General features: G+C 47.9%; 2 protein-coding genes across 2 annotated transcripts; one reads left to right on the top strand and one right to left on the bottom strand.

Moving 5' to 3' along the window:
• Nucleotides 1-107: 107 nt before the first annotated feature.
• LOC107045305 (probable uridine nucleosidase 1) lies at nucleotides 108-1,308 on the bottom strand. Its single transcript, XM_015267519.1, has 4 exons — nucleotides 1,247-1,308; nucleotides 984-1,182; nucleotides 490-918; nucleotides 108-419 (listed from the first exon to the last, which is right to left on the bottom strand). The coding sequence occupies exons 1-4, from the start codon at nucleotides 1,306-1,308 to the stop codon at nucleotides 108-110; spliced, it is 1,002 nt and encodes a 333-aa protein (XP_015123005.1).
• Nucleotides 1,309-2,449: 1,141 nt separating this feature from the next.
• Nucleotides 2,450-15,139, top strand: LOC107045328 (DNA-dependent protein kinase catalytic subunit). The gene is made up of 3 exons (XM_015267569.1): nucleotides 2,450-2,675; nucleotides 3,152-13,761; nucleotides 14,373-15,139. The coding sequence occupies exons 1-3, from the start codon at nucleotides 2,549-2,551 to the stop codon at nucleotides 14,883-14,885; spliced, it is 11,250 nt and encodes a 3,749-aa protein (XP_015123055.1). The 5' UTR covers nucleotides 2,450-2,548; the 3' UTR covers nucleotides 14,886-15,139.
• The last annotated feature ends 290 nt before the right edge of the window (nucleotides 15,140-15,429 follow it).

Genomic DNA, 15,429 nt, shown 5'->3' with positions numbered 1-15,429 from the left:
TTGAAGAATTTATTTTGTAATTTTGCTGATGAACTTTGATGTAGTCACAATTTTTTTTTATTTGGCGTTAAAGTCGAGAGATTTATACGGCTAAATCGTAATTTCAATTATTGGAAATATTTTATGAGCAGTTGTTTTACGCTCTCGGAATCACCGTTCTGTATAATTTCTGCATTTTTCATTTTTCCACTTGAATTTCCATAGTCAACGAGGAGAACTCCTCTGGCAGCTCCGTCAAACACTGGAGTAATGTTCGTTACAACGGATTTCGTTATTAAATGGGGCCACAGCATGAATGCAGCTGTCATGAGGTCGGCTGATCTCCACACACTGGATCTAGGAAGAATTTTCCTTTCCACCTGATTCAGAAATCTCATGGTCCTAGAATCGATGGATCCCAGCACTTCAGTTCTCCATTTCTAAAAATGTTAATTTCAAGTTGCTGTCATTCTTCATTATTATATCGTGACTTTACAATCGCAATCTCACCATTGGTAATCCGACCACTGAAGTTGTTTCCCATGGCAGGAGAAATATTGGTTCTCCTCTGGTCGAGTTGAAAAGAATGAAATTGCTCTCAGGATCAGCAGCGAAATTGAACTCAACCCCTGGGGCGATATTCCCAACCCCAGAGACACTCCCACCCATGACATAAAATCTTTTAACATTGTGGATGAAGTTTGGATCGAGGCTGATGGCAAGTGCGATGTTAGTCAGTGGTCCCATAGACAAAACACTCAATTCCCCTCGATATTTTCTAGCTAAATCGACCAGTGCAACTGCGGCGTGTTTCGATCTGTCAACTGCAGCTGTGATCTCCTCGTCAAACTCAAAGTCACCGAAGCCATTCGCCCCGAAGAAGTAATCTGTCGTGAAATTTCGTGTCAACGGTTTTTGGGCCCCTCCGTAAACTGGAATCTTTCGAAACTCAATTGAGAGACCGAGAGAGAGGATCTTTCGTCGGATAAAGTCGATTGAAATACCTGCGACATGTTGGCAATCGTCAGAGTTTGCAGTACATTCATTTCCACATTCTTCTCCACAGTGTTTCCATATGTACAGGTGATGCCAACGACTTCGAAATTGGAATCGTTGGCAGCCCAGACTGATAATACCAGGAGAATAGCGACTGCATCGTCACCTCCAGCGTCAGTGTCGATGACGAGTTTTTCTGATTGTGCACTGGTAAGAATAGAGCGTTAAGAAGACGAAGGATCTTTATCACGGCTTCAAGTTTTTCAGATACCTATTTATCAGCGCTGTCACACACAATCCAATGAATAACAAAATTCGAAATTTCTTCTGCATGATCAATTTTTTAAAATGTACGATAAATCGTTCAGTAAAAATCAAATCAAATTAATATCCACAGATATTATGAAGAAATGAATAGGCGCTTTAATTAATTAATGAACTAATCGATCAATTCACTCATGACGAGACTAATTAACAAATGGCGCACGTGCAACAATGCAACTCTGATCGCCCCCCCAAAGAAATAATTTATATACCCACCACCGCCTCAACTTTATCACTGAATTTTGATAAATGTCAATACTGCATTAATCACAAAATCAGTAAATCCCCTAGGAAATGCTCCCCGTATTTATCTTACCTTGTAATTAATTCCGTTTCGACGGCCAGCCGGAATTATCGCGAATTCGCTATCTGTCCTCGCGCCGAATATCCAAACATTCAAGTGGATTAATAACAAAAGACGGGATTAATGCAATTGATGTATCATCACTGATTCAGAAAAAATAAATTGCCCATTAATTTAACTTGGTTCATACCCTGTTACTACATTTTTTTATTTTATTGAGTCACATGGATATTCTTCCGCGACTTTACGTTTTGATCCCTTCCCTTTAAGACTGGCTATTATTTTTTTTTCTCATGAAATTCTAATTCTCCAATATTTAAAGAATTCCCGACTTACATTGATTGAGATTTAAATATATTAATCGAAATTTAAAAATAGTAAAATACTTGATAATCTAAATTTCTAATTGACGATGGATTAAATATTAATAATATGGAACGGTAAATTTTCTGTTGAGTAAGTAATGCTAAATTTCTTATAAGAAATTTTCCGTTCTCCAAATAATCGTCAATCTTCCTAACTAAATTACTGATTAATAAATAATTCGGAATTTGAATATTTAAATTGATGATTACTTTAATAATTAAAATTTAAGCGTGACATTGACAAATTGACTAATTAATTATTTAACGATAATTATAATTTACGGCCATGACTGTCCCCGGTTACGAAAATATCAGCAATTGTGGATATTATCATTTAAATATAATTGAAATGAATTGGGGATTGAAGCGTCGTGTCATTTCAAATTTAGCGCACACGAGCCGCGATGACGTCATATCCCCCACCGGTTTGTTTGTTATTGTCGCGTTCGACAGGTTCAGACAAGTTGTTTAGACACGCAAAATGCAGCTGGAACGCAATTGCAGTAACAAGTGTCAATCCAAGTGTTATCAGAGTGGAAAATAATCGAAATTTCGAGTGTTAAGAATAAAGTAATAAATCATGGAGTCAGCGGATGAATTTGTGGAAATATTCATGAGAAATTGGAGGGAGGGGAATGACAAGGAGCTGGCGAGGTTATTTAAGGAGGGCCCGAGGTACTTCCGGAACCTGTCGAGTGCCGAAATAGGTAACGCTTGTCAATCTATCTAATGTTATCATAATTGGGTAGAAAAATGAAAAATCCAGCGAATCCGATCAATAATTCCATGAATTCCACGAATTTTTTTAGGGCTTGTATTGGCAATCTATTAGTTTTGGAATTCTTGAAATTTTATTCAAGAAGAACTCCCCATCTATGCGTTTTTTAATAGAAAATGCCTAGAAAATTTCATCTTTCGAAACAACTCTTTCTATCGAGACATGTCCATACAAATTCTCTACATCAATTTCTCAAGTGTTTTCCACTTTATTCTTCTTCTCTCATAAAAAAATCACTAGAATAAATTCTATAGTAACACGTAATTCCAGGAAATGTCCAATGAAAACTATTTTACCGAAAAAACCAGTGGAATTTCATCTTTCTAGACAATAATAGATAATAAAAGGAATTAACAATCCCCATCACCGCGACTTTCACCAGCCCTGCTCCCTTTAAAATTCAAGGTCTCCTCCTGGAGGGCCTCCTGGACAAGAAAGCCCTCCCGAAGTACCTCCACGACTCCCTGGACCAGCTGAAGATCCCCACAGACACCGAGTCAGCGCTGCGCGAGGGCTTCACCCTCCTCAAGTACCTCCTCTCGACCTTCCCCAGCCTCTACCAGCCGTACCTGCAGACGACCTTCGAAATCTGCGAATTCGGTGTAAAACTGAAGATCCCCCACCACACGAAACGCTCGGCCTGCCAGGCCCTGATGACCCTGATCAGAGTCTTCCCCGACTACACGTCAGGTCTCAACGACTTCACATCCTTCTACACCCGAAGGCGCCACCTCTACAAGAAAACCGAGTACCCGATGATCCTCCAGGTGCTCTGCACGATCGCTCGCCACCACCCGGACCTTCCAGCAGTCTCCTCCAACGGGCAGAGGCAGCAGCTGAGAGTCTTCGAGGACTTCAATGAAGCCTGCAACAGCACGACTGGCGGTATCACCAACGTGGAGATGGCCATCAACTCCCTAACCGACGTTCTCCATAACTTTCCGTTTCCTGGGCCCGTTCTCGCCAGAGACTTCTACGACCAACTGAAGAGTATCTCCCCAGCCGCAGCGGCCAGGGGCAGGGGCCTCATCGAGTCCATCCTCCTCTTCCTGAGGGAACACCTGCAGAAATTCGAGTCCTTCATCCTGGAGGACCACGACTTCTGGCATTCCTTCCTGCAGCGCCTCCTCCAGAACGAGTTCCTGGCTCCTCTGGTGACGGAAACCCTCAAGGTCTACTACGAAGTCCTGGCAGACGTCCTGAAGCGCGACAACTCCTCAGAGGCCCTAACGATCCTGCATAATCTCCAGGAGACATTCGTGAACGCCTTGACAAACGCAGGAGTGACTCCCCAGAACCTCAGAATCTCCATCATGGGGTACAGCCAGCTAGCAGAGCCCCTGAAGCGTCTGGTGGACGAGGCAGCTGTGAATGAGATGTTCTCCCTCATCTCCAGGAGAATCCTTCCCTTGTACTTCACCGAAGACGACGAAATCCAGTTCGAAGACATTGCTGACTACCAGGAGGCCCTGGCCCGAGTGCTGCCACAACTGTCTGTCATCGCAGACGATCACATCAGGATTCTCATGAAGATGTGCATTCTGATGATCAAGAGATTTCCAGAACTGAAGCCAAAGGCTCGGATGCAAGCTGGTGAGTCCCTGAAGAGGACGATTGAGCACATGAGTCACCTGAAGGTTCACCTCTTTGAGGAGTTTCTCTCCAATGTCGTCTATGAGGGAGTCGTCTGGAGCTGCTCCCACAGTCTTCTGATCGATGTTGAGCTTAAGCACCTGGAGAACCCCTGGAAACGGCTCATCACTTACAAGGACTACATCCCACTGTGGCAGTCCCTCTTGAGCCCTGAAAACTACACGATGAATAATCAAGAGAAGGTGTGCAACCAACTCCTGACCACTTGCATCAGTCTAACGTCAAAACTGGACGTCAGGATAAAGACCAGAGAGGACAACGTCTTCTCGGATATCGGTGTTTCCCAGGTACCAGAGAATGAGGACGACTTCAGGATCTTCTTGAACCTGGTGGACCTCTACGAGGAGCTACTCCCGAAGATAATTGAGTCCTCAGAGGACGTGAAGAAGCTCCTGGAGAGTCTCATCACGACCTCGAGCAAGCACCCCCTGGTTTCAGGATTCTACAGACTGGTGAGAAGATCCCTGAGTGCCTCCCAGTCGTTCACCCCCTCTGAGACCCTCCTGATCCTGAATTACCTCAGGAGAACCTTGAAGCTGGTCTTCGAGCTCTCCCACGAGCTCCAGATCTCCTGTATTCAACTGATTCTGCATTCCCCGAAGGATTTTACAAAGGATTTGCTGCCCCACATCGGTCCAGTCTTCACTCTGGCCTTTAGAATAGGTTTGAATAACTACGAGCTGGCTGACAGTGCCCTCGAGGACCTGGAGAGATTCGTCACCTGTGGGGACGAGGAGCCAGTGAGGACTCTTCTCCTGGAGGTTCTCCCCACCCTCGAGGTCTACCTCCGCAGCAAGGAGAGCCTCGAGCTCCACGAGGACTCGAAATCCCCAGTACAGCGGACAGCGAGGACCGAGAGTGCCCTGGGCCCCCTCCAGAACAAGATCCTCCTCTTCTTCGGGAGAATCAGCAACTCTGTGATGCTGGAGTTCCTTCACAAGCAGTCTCAGAACACCGGAGGCACCTGGGATAGGAAGAACCTGCTGGAGTACACGATGACCTTTCCAGATGGCGACCTCCCAGTGCACCTCGACACAATCCTCCCGAGGATAATCGATTTATCTTTATGCTGCAGTGACGTGAGCACCAGAATCTCCGCCTGCGAGGCCCTCCACTCCATCGTCATCATCATCCTGGGGAAGACTGTTTATTACATCTCCAACGAGCCTGAGCGCTACGCCTCCTTCTACAAGACCCTCTGTCCAGTGCTTCTCAAGCTCGGTTGTGACCCTGATCAAGTCATCAGACAGATCTTCAACCCCCTCATGCTCCAGATGACTCACTGGCTGAGCTCCAGGCTCATGCTGCACTCACCTGTCATTGGATTCCTGATGGAGTGCATCTTCGAGGGCCTCTGCAACTCTGATTCCTCCATCAAGGACTTCTCCGGAATTTGTCTCGCCGAGTTCTCCAGGTGGTCCATTAAACAAGCCACAGACACTGATTTAAGGAGAATTCCTGTTAACATTCATAATGTCGTGGAGAACATCAAGAACTTTGCTCTTCATCCCTTGAAGAATAGAAAGGTGGCTGCTGCCATAGCCTTCAATCATATCTACAAGATACTGAGGGAGAACGAGGAGATCGTTGACATCTTCTGGCTGGAGTTCCTCCAGTGCTTCGTGGAGGCAATGGAGCACTGCGGGGATGCCAGGATCAGGGGTGCCCTGAACCATGTGGTGAGGGTTCTCTCTGAGAAACCTGGGATTTTTCGGGAGTGCTCGGCTAGAAGGAGAGTCCCCAGGTGTTTTGGGGATGGAAACTTGAAGAGTTGTGTGGAGTTCTTGTTGAATCACTGCATCAGTCTGGACGAAGCTGCCAGGAGGAAGTGCATGAAGCTTTACGAACGATTGAACGATAAGATCGAAGATCATGAACAGTACCTGAAGATCCAGACTGTGATGCTGACCAAGTTGGAAGTGTCAGGTGTGGGGGCTGGGGAAGGTGTGAGAAGGTTCACAGCTACTCTGGACGTCTACGTGTGGCTTCTCCAAGGAGGTTTCATCGACCCACAGGTGCTCCTGGTGGATTCTCACCCCCAGAATGTCTCGATCTTCTCTGCAATCGAGAAATTCATCGCTAGGGTCAATCGAGATGGTCTTGACGAGCCTGCAGCGGTGATCAAGCTCATTGAGTTCATGGTTGAAGTCCTGGGGTGTCGATTGTCGAGTGAAGAAGAGGTTCACGACGTCCTTTTCAACGAGGAATTCTGCACTTTGATCTCTAGATGTGTGAGGCAGCCAGAAGCCCTTGGATTCAACGTCAAATACCTCGAGATGGCCCAGTTACTACCCAGGAAGATTGAGAGGCTGGTGGAGAGTTTGGTCGAGCACTTGTCGAAGGAGAGATTGCAGTCAGTTTTTAGAGCCCTGAACTTTCGGTTCGATGATCTGTCAGTGGCGATGAACCACCTGGACCTAAACTCCACTCAAAGAATCTCTCTTCAAAACAAATTGAAGTGCTTAATCTTTATGAAGCGATGTAAATTGCTGGAGACGTTGCAGTTGAACGAGAAAATTCTGCAGAATAATTTGCTGGTGATCGGGCACATCTTCGCGGAGGTGAGGATATTCGATGCGAGGAGGTACTGGTGCAGAGAGCTGGCACCAGACGTGAAACTCCACTACGAGGGTCTGTTGGAGCTGTCGCTGGACGACGAAGGGTTCGCCAGTTTCGTCAGGTCGAGGGGCAAACAGATCGACGAGTTGCTGGAGTGCGATGGAAAGTCCCAGATGACCCATGGGGAATACTTCATCATCACCTTCAGAGACGTCATCATTCGCTACCTCTTGAGAAACATTGACACTTCCCTGGAGATGATGGTGAATTTATCGAGACAATTTCCTGACTTTGTGCTGTTCGTCATGAACGAGACAGCCACTTGGCTCCAGAGACACAGGAAAGATCACCGGAGATCAGCTGAGGAGTTCTGTGACGCAGCAATTTCCAGCTTTCAGCATTTCCGAAGGGCCTCGAACAACTTTGAAACCCGAAAAAAGTTGCTGAAGAACATCTACAGAACAGCAGTTCGACTGAAGCAGGATCTGATAAACATCAAGGTGGCGAACAAGGAGATGTATTACTGGATAATCGAGGAGTTCCAGGGGAGTGCCTCGATTCCAGAGAAAACCCAAATCCTGAACGACTTCCTGGTCTGCCTGCTGACTGAATCCGACGAGAATACAGAGCTGAGGGTCATCTTCAGATCGTTCGACATTCCCGAAGTCCCAGAGGGCTCTGATGGCCTTCTAAAACGGAGTCTGAAGTCTGCAGAAGTTCTCGAGTACTTCCAGACGCTGATGGCAGCCCTCCCAATCACAAAGTCTCTGGTGATCCTGGAGGCAGTGACGATTTGTGCGATGAAACTGGGCAAATGCGTGTCGACTAAATCCACGAGTGATCACTTGGCAGCTTATTTCTCCTTGATACCTCGGGCTACAGCCCTCGAGTCCCTCCAGAGGATCCACAAGATGATCCTGGATCCATCCTTCCCAGGGAGGAGACCAGATGTCTTGAGGTACTTCTTCCTCCCAGTGTTCAAGTACTGCGAAGAGGACGTCGTCCACGACTTCTTCGAGAGGAACATCAAGGAGCTGGTGATGAGCCTCACAGGGGAACTCCCAGGAAACCCCGAGGATAGACGTCTCATGGTGATCACGTGGATTGAAGCCTTCAGTCTCCTGGAAGTCATGTTCTCCACGTTGAGCATCGACAGGATAAACGGTCCAATAGCGAGAAGAGTCTCCGAAGTGACACGTTCAAGTTCTGATGTTTTTCTCCAGCTGTACAAGAAGACCCTCGACGTCAGGACAATGCCAGTGAATCCCAGCGAGAAGTTTCTCATGAGACTGCTGCACTGTGCTGCCTTCAACTGTGGTATCACCATGGTAAGTGTCTCCAACGAGGAGAAGTACCTCCTGGGGCTGTTCGGTGAGAATGCACCGCTGGACAAAATCATCTGGAAGAAGATAATCGACTGTTCGAAGAATTACTCACTGACTCAGACGTTCAAGGAGCTCCCCAAGCAGCGAGATGTGCTCGTGAACATCAGGAAGACAATGACGATGAGGGAAACTTCGTCCAGCCACTCGTACCTGAGGAGCTACAACCTGGCGTCTTCAACGTTGACTGAGGACATCGGAGCTTACGACATGCACACGGTAATTCCATTGGCAGAGCCCTCGACCTCAAGACTGCTGGTGACACTGGAATCCGATGACCTGAATGATCACGAGTGCATGGCTCCCATCGTCGGGGTGTTAAAATACCTCTCTGAGATTCATCCATGTGACCCAGACAAACCCCCGCCCTGGTTCAAGTACTTCGCCGGAGCCATGTCCATAGGCGAGAGGAATGTGAAGCTCTTCTTGCTGAAAATTGTTTTAAACACTCAAGAAGTCTTCAAGCCATTCGCTGGATTATTACTCAAGAGGATCGTGAGGATGATCTCTTTCATACTCAGGAGCACCATCTCCATCGGCTACATCATCGCTGATGCCCTCCTGATGCTTGTGGACTGGTCTGAAGTATCTGTTCCTGGAGAGGACTCGAAGGGAGAAGCCAACGAGATGTTTGATCTCCTGGTGAACAAAGTAGTCGCCCAATCATCGTCAGAGGCAATTGTCAAGTATAACTACAGCATAGTCGACATGCTGGTGAAGGCGTGGCACCAGGTGCTGGAGCCCCCCAGCTGCCTCGGCGAGAAGATGAGCCGGATGCCCGAGGGAGCTGCCAGACTCATTCTCTCGTTGCTTCAGAATGATCTCGGTCCGAGGCTAGTGAATGACCCTCGAGTTCTCCAGTTTTTACTCAAGTCTCTGGAGGACTGGAGGAGAAAGGAGGAGGTGCTCCTGCAGATATCTGCGGCCATTGGGCTGTTCCTGAAGTTCTCAGCGCCTCTGGACCCTGACGGTCAGCAACGAGAGGAGGCCACCCGGAAAATTCGCCTGGTGTTCAGGGCAATACTGGAGCCCAACAGACTCATAAAGGCTGTTCACGCCATGTGCACAGCATTCCCAGGCCTTCTGTACGAATTCTATCAATTCGTCACTCACAATCACCTGAAGCTCTCGTTCTCCACGAAGGTGAAGAGCATGGAGATGTTTCTGCTGAGGATTCCCCAGCTGACTGACCAGGAGGTACACCAGGAGATCGTCTACATCAAGTTCCAGGATCTCTTGGATAATAAAGTGCTGTCTTGTGAGAAGATCTGCTTGGAGATAATCCTGAGTCTCGCCAAGAGACTCCGCAGCGAGACTCTGCTCCCCCTGGCCCGTCTAGCTGCTAACTACGCCAACCACGAGACCCTGGCGTACAGAACCCTCGTCTACGACATCTTCGTGAGTATCTTTAAACACTACATCGACGACATCTCCAAGGACCAGTCAGGAGAGACTCTGGTGGATTTGAGCCAGAGAATCCTGCTCTCTGGGCTTTTGGACCCCTCGGAGTCCCTTCAGCAAAAATGCATGAGTTTTTGGACTGAAGAGGCCCAATTCCGAACCAATTGTTCTGAAAGAATACTCGACATCCTGGGCAACTACTCTCCCGAACTCGCCCAGAACTTCCTCCCAATCTTTGGAATTTTATTCCTGAATTTATCGAAGAAATCCCCGAATTATGAGTCGAAATTGTTCATCCCCCTCGACAAAGACTGCAACTACAGGAACTACAAGATCGCTACCTCCTGGAGGATGAAGAACCTCAGTTACAGAGTTCCCCTCTTCATCCCCTCGTACGCCAGCCAGTGCAGCCAGCGTTTCACAATGTCGATATTATCATCAGACGATTTCACCTCTACGAATGAAGACTTGATGGTCAGAGCGACGAATCCCCTGGAGTTCGAGCCGACGATAGCTGAGACCTTTCTGGCCGAGGAGAACCCCTCGAGTTCTGCTGCTTCGGACGTCTTCGTGGTGCCAGCAACTCCCTCGAGGTTCTCCCGAAGATTCGTGGCGAGACAATCCTCGTCCTCCAAGAGGTACCAGGCCCTCCAGCCTCGTCAGGACTCCCCCAGGTCCCAAACGATGAGGCAGACGAGCTCGATAAGACTCAGCAGAGGCTACAGGATCGGTGAACTCCCAGACATCGAGATAACTCACGAGACAGTTCTCAATCCCCTCCAGGAGCTCATCAAGAAGGACCCCCTGATCTGCAAGAACCTGATGATCTCCATCATTTGTTCTGTGATGAAGAAACTCCAGAGTCATCGAGAGGTTGAGAAGAGGAGGTTCTACGTGGAGTTTACGGGAAAGGTCTCCAAGATGTTCGAGATGATCTTCAGGAGCCAACGAGGAGACGGGCTGACGATCGCTGCAGCTATGGAAGTCATCCTGAAGAATCCAGATTTGAGTTTTACTCCAACAATAGTTTCCCAGGCGGCTAAGGCCACCGGACTGGAGGTCCTGGGTGCTCTGCTGATTGAGAAGAGGTTGATGGCAGGTCCTGAGAGTGGGGAGAGCTCCTCGAAGAGGTCCAGACTCCTCGAAGAAGTTGGAAACACAGTGGAGGAGTGGGTGAACCTTGGAGAGCTCTACGAGTCCATAAACGACCACGACATCTTCTTAAGTGTCTTCAGGAACCACGTCCCAGGGGAGGAGCTGAACGCAGCGTCGTCAGCTCGCTGCAGGAATTCCTGGGAAGAAGCTAGATCTCATTACGAGGAAGCTATCGTTAAGGAGAAGGGGGCGATTCGTCGTCACTGCAGGCGAGGGCTATTGGAGTGTCTGGCACGTCTCTCTGACTGGGAGCAGATCTCCAGCTACACCCTCGAGGTTCTCGGTGAAAACCAGAGTCTCCTGCAACTCCTGGCGGTGACAGGGTCCTCCAGACACTCCTGGATGATCCCCTGGTACTTCAAATCTAGGATCTACCAGATCTTCGTGGACTCAAACTCTGCGGAAATGTTTTCAGCGGATTTGATGGCTGTCACGAGTTCTGAGGAAGGTCGAAGACTGGTGGAGGATCGTTTCACTGAGGAATTAGCAGTGCTCCACTCCACGAAGATGAACGAGCACGCGAGGGCGTTGGTGCTCACTGGCCTGAGAAAGACGAAGGATCGATGGAGTCAGTTGAGTCCTCTCTCTGTTCAGCTGCGACTTCAGGAGGTGGTGAAATTACGAGGACTTTGTGATACGAGGCTCTACAGGGATGCCTTGGCAGATCTGCGCCGAGGGACGTCAGCTGCCACTGAGGACCTGATCGACTACTGGGAGAGGAGTTTCCCCATCCCCCAGGACGACTTCCTCCCCTGGGACATTCACCTGGCCCAGAGGACGCACATGACAAACGTCTTGAAGAATAAAATCAGTGAATCTGAGCATCTGCCTGAGACCCTCTCTCCTAGATTATCGACGCTGGAGGTGCTCCAGAAGATGGCGTTCATAAAATCATCTTATCTCAACAGAAACCCCGTTCTGATGGCTAAATACATGGTGGAGGTGAAGGATTCAATCCCTGATATGACGCCAGACATACAGACACAATTCGAATTGAACAAGATCCAGATAAAGTTCCTGAGGGGGCAGCTGGGGTCTGACGAAGCCAAAATGAAGAACCTTCGAGTCTGCAAGGAGAAGTCCGAGGAGCTACTGATAATAGAAAACATCAGCATCGACGCAGCTATCGAGAACCTGCAGTTGATGGCTGACTGGTCTCTGGAGATGCTGGTCCTGAGGGATTCAGACGAGGAGATGTTCAACAGGATCATCTCCAAGCTGATTGAATCCTCCTCGTACCTTCCCACAGGTCTCCAGCTGGAGGACTACCCCCTGGACAGATTCAAGAGGGCGATAGGGCTCGTCACAGTAGAACCCACCCCCAAACGCCTGCAGGACTCCCACCTGAAGACTCTGAAATACTGTCACACCAGGATTGTCGATGGGACCGACAACGAGGAGATCCGCGAGACATTTATTGAATCGACCCTGAAAGCCATCAACTATGGCTGCAACGAGGCGATGAACTACTTCCCCTCTCTCCTGAAGGAGAACTATCTGAGGGACTACGACATGAGGTACTTCTTCATGGAGTTGACTAATGAAATCCCCAGTTGGAAGTTCCTCAGGTGGCAGCCCCAGCTCTTCATCCACCTGTCGTCCACACTTCGCCAGACTGTTGCTCCCATCATCGAGAGACTGGCTGATGACTACCCAAATGCATTGTTCTACAGTCTTCAATCCACCCTGGACAGCAGTCCAGAGCTGCAAGACAATCCCACGATACAGAAGTTGTTGAAAAAATTCGAAGACAGGAGCGATCTGAGGGACTTTGTGGAGGCACTGGAGTACCTGGTGAGACCAGAGTTGCTTCTCAAGTACTACCTCGATGATTTGGTGAGGAATCTGCACCTGGGGAGGCACACGGTCGTCGACAGGCTCTTGAAGAGGGTTTATCACCCCAGCAATCCGTCCATGCGAGGGGACTTGTACAAATACATTTCTCCTTTTGAAAACCAAGTCGTGAGGATCAGGGAGATGCCTCAGGGGGAGGTCGGAGGGTTCGTGGAGACCCTGAAGAGTCAACTGGATGCTTCCCTGAGGAAGCACAAGGACAGCAACAGGTTGAGGGACTACAGCCCCTACCTCAGTCAGATTAACGATTCCGCCCTGGAGGTGCCTGGTTTGTACTCCGGAGAGAGCTGTCCGGACCCCGGGTATCGTCCCAGGATCATGAAGATCGAGGGGAAGGTGCAGGTGATGAATTCCGCGAGGAAACCCATCAGGATTACCATCGTTGGGGACGACACCAAGTCGTACAAATTCTTGGTGAAGTTTGGAGAGGATCTCAGAGTTGATCAACGCCTCCAGCAGACCTTCAACGTGATGAACGAGGTGCTGAGGGCGGACCTCTGCTGCTCCCAGAGGAACCTCTCCATCAAGACCTTCAAAGTGATCCCCCTCTCCTCGAGGCTGGGCCTCATAGAGTGGATTGAGAATGCGAGAACTCTTCAGGAGTTCATCACGTTCACCTGGAGCGATGCGCAGAAGAATTATCTGCAGGTGTTGGACAGGGATTACGAGGGGTGGATCGGCGAGTGCAGCACTGGTGAGGGGAAGAGGGCGGTGAAGTACAGGGATGCTGTTCTCAAACGATCTGCTGAGGAGACGATTCGGAAGATGAGCTCTTTAATTGCTAAGACTGACTCAGCTGCTCTCAGGAGGACTTTCGAGGTGATCAGCCCGTCCGCAGAGAGCTTCGTGTCTTTCAGGAGGAATTTTGTTACTTCGTACTCGGTGATGTGTGTGGCACAGTGGATCCTGGGGATCGGGGACAGGCACCTCGAGAACACTATGGTTGGGGTCGAGTCTGGCGAGTGCACTGGCATCGATTTTGCGTCGGCTTTTGGAGGGGGAATTGATCAGGTGAGGAGATCAGGAGGAATATTTCAGTAGCGAAGCGGTAAACCGGGTTAAGTCGATTTTGACTATTGGCCAGTTTTTGAAGAATATCTCGGAATCTAAAAGAGATAGAAAAATTTTTGTCGTGACCTTTTTTGTAGATGCAATTAAGTGTTATAAAAAAGGTCATGAACAAAATTTCGCTATCTCTCTTAGGTTCCGAGATATCCGTCAAAAAGTGACGAAAAGTCAAAATCGACTTGACCCGGTTTACCGCTTCGCTACTGATTTTTTATAGCGATACTTCGCCCCTTGGGTGTTCAGGTGTTCGTATTATATGGGAGAAAAATTGATAGAATGATTTACCTCCTCTGAAAAATCTAAAATGACAGAGAATAGTAGAGGTATTATTGTTTTTTAAAGATTTGATTTGATCTCAAAATTAATGTATTTAATGAATTATCATTTTTTATTTTTTATTAACCATTAAGATAATAATGAAAAATGAAGTTGGTTCCATTATCTGTAACGGAAGTAATCACAATTCAATATTTTTCACATATTATTTATTTACTGCATGAGGATAATGCGAAATAAATAACGACTATTATCTATTTCTCAATCTCTGAATTCAGTCGGTTCCTGAGTTGATGCCATTCAGGCTCACGAAGCAGATACTGAAGCTCGTGGAGCCCTTCGACGAGGGGGATCTCGTCTCGGAGACGATGGAACATGCTCTGAGGGCCATGAGGAGCAACAGGGGACTAATTTCCGGAGTTCTGGGGGTCATTATTCACGAGAAGTTGAATTGGTTCCCATCCAAGAGGAAATTTGAGTGCGAGAGCCGGGAGGAGGGAGCAGAGATCGACTGGATGCCCAGGTGGAAGCTCGAAGTGGTTATGAGGAAGCTGAAGGGCGATCATCCCTCGGAGGTCATGGTCGACGAACTGAGGGGGCAGCATTGCGAGGCGATGGTTAAGAGATATGAGGCAATCATCAGAGGGACGGACTCTCGTGAAAAGTCCCTGAGATCGAGGCTCAGGGGGACAGGCCTCAGTAGTAGAGAGCAACTGCAATGTCTCTTGGAACAGGCGACCGATTTGAATGTTCTGGGGAGGACTTATGTCGGGTGGAGACCGTATTTGTAGAGAGGAAAATGCGGACAAAGGACAATATCGTGGGTAAGATATAGGGGAGGCTGGGGTAAAACGGCCATTTTTGACTTTTTTTAAAATGTTAGTGAGGGGTTGAAATGGTGATAACATTTAATATATTTTTTCAATACAAAGAACTACTTTTTCCCTTTGTAACGAGCCCAAACTGAGCTCAATTGATATATTTGTTTCTGAGTTATGAATAATTGTGAGAGTTTGATTGTGAATAAATGTTCACATTTTTGTAATGCCGGAGTTTTACATTCGTTATTCCTCTGTACCAAATACTATATTTTCGTTACTGCATTTTCATTGTCTTGACGATGATTGATCTCGAAAAAATATGTAAAAAGACGTTTTCGGAAATGTACTTCTCGAATTCCCTCGAAATGTCTAGAATTTTCTACAAGTCCAGCTGCACATAAGGATTGTTTCCCGAAAATAATTATCATAAAAGCGTAATTTATCTGCAGATCTGCCTCTCATTGGCTAGCATTCCCTCTCCTCCTGCCTCCCCCTCCCCCCCCCCCCCCCCCCC

Source organism: Diachasma alloeum, unplaced genomic scaffold, assembly GCF_001412515.2.
Source record: "Diachasma alloeum isolate Michigan unplaced genomic scaffold, Dall2.0 Dall_scaffold_00914, whole genome shotgun sequence".
In the NCBI taxonomy this organism is placed as follows: Eukaryota; Metazoa; Arthropoda; class Insecta; order Hymenoptera; family Braconidae; genus Diachasma; species Diachasma alloeum.
Note: the sequence above shows the minus strand (reverse complement) of the source record. Positions and strands in the feature narration are given on the sequence as shown.

What these genes read in the sequence shown, in the direction of transcription:
- LOC107045305 (XM_015267519.1), bottom strand. Translation starts at nt 1,308, where the DNA reads ATGCAGAAGAAATTTCGAATTTTGTTATTCATTGGATTGTGTGTGACA. An exon ending in CGATTGCCAACATGTCGCAG is followed by an intron (nt 919 to 983) that starts GTATTTCAATCG and finishes GAGTTTCGAAAG; the next exon opens with ATTCCAGTTTACGGAGGGGC. An exon ending in CAGTGGTCGGATTACCAATG is followed by an intron (nt 420 to 489) that starts GTGAGATTGCGA and finishes TAACATTTTTAG; the next exon opens with AAATGGAGAACTGAAGTGCT.
- LOC107045328 (XM_015267569.1), top strand. Translation starts at nt 2,549, where the DNA reads ATGGAGTCAGCGGATGAATTTGTGGAAATATTCATGAGAAATTGGAGG. An exon ending in CCTGTCGAGTGCCGAAATAG is followed by an intron (nt 2,676 to 3,151) that starts GTAACGCTTGTC and finishes TTAAAATTCAAG; the next exon opens with GTCTCCTCCTGGAGGGCCTC. An exon ending in TTGGAGGGGGAATTGATCAG is followed by an intron (nt 13,762 to 14,372) that starts GTGAGGAGATCA and finishes CTCTGAATTCAG; the next exon opens with TCGGTTCCTGAGTTGATGCC.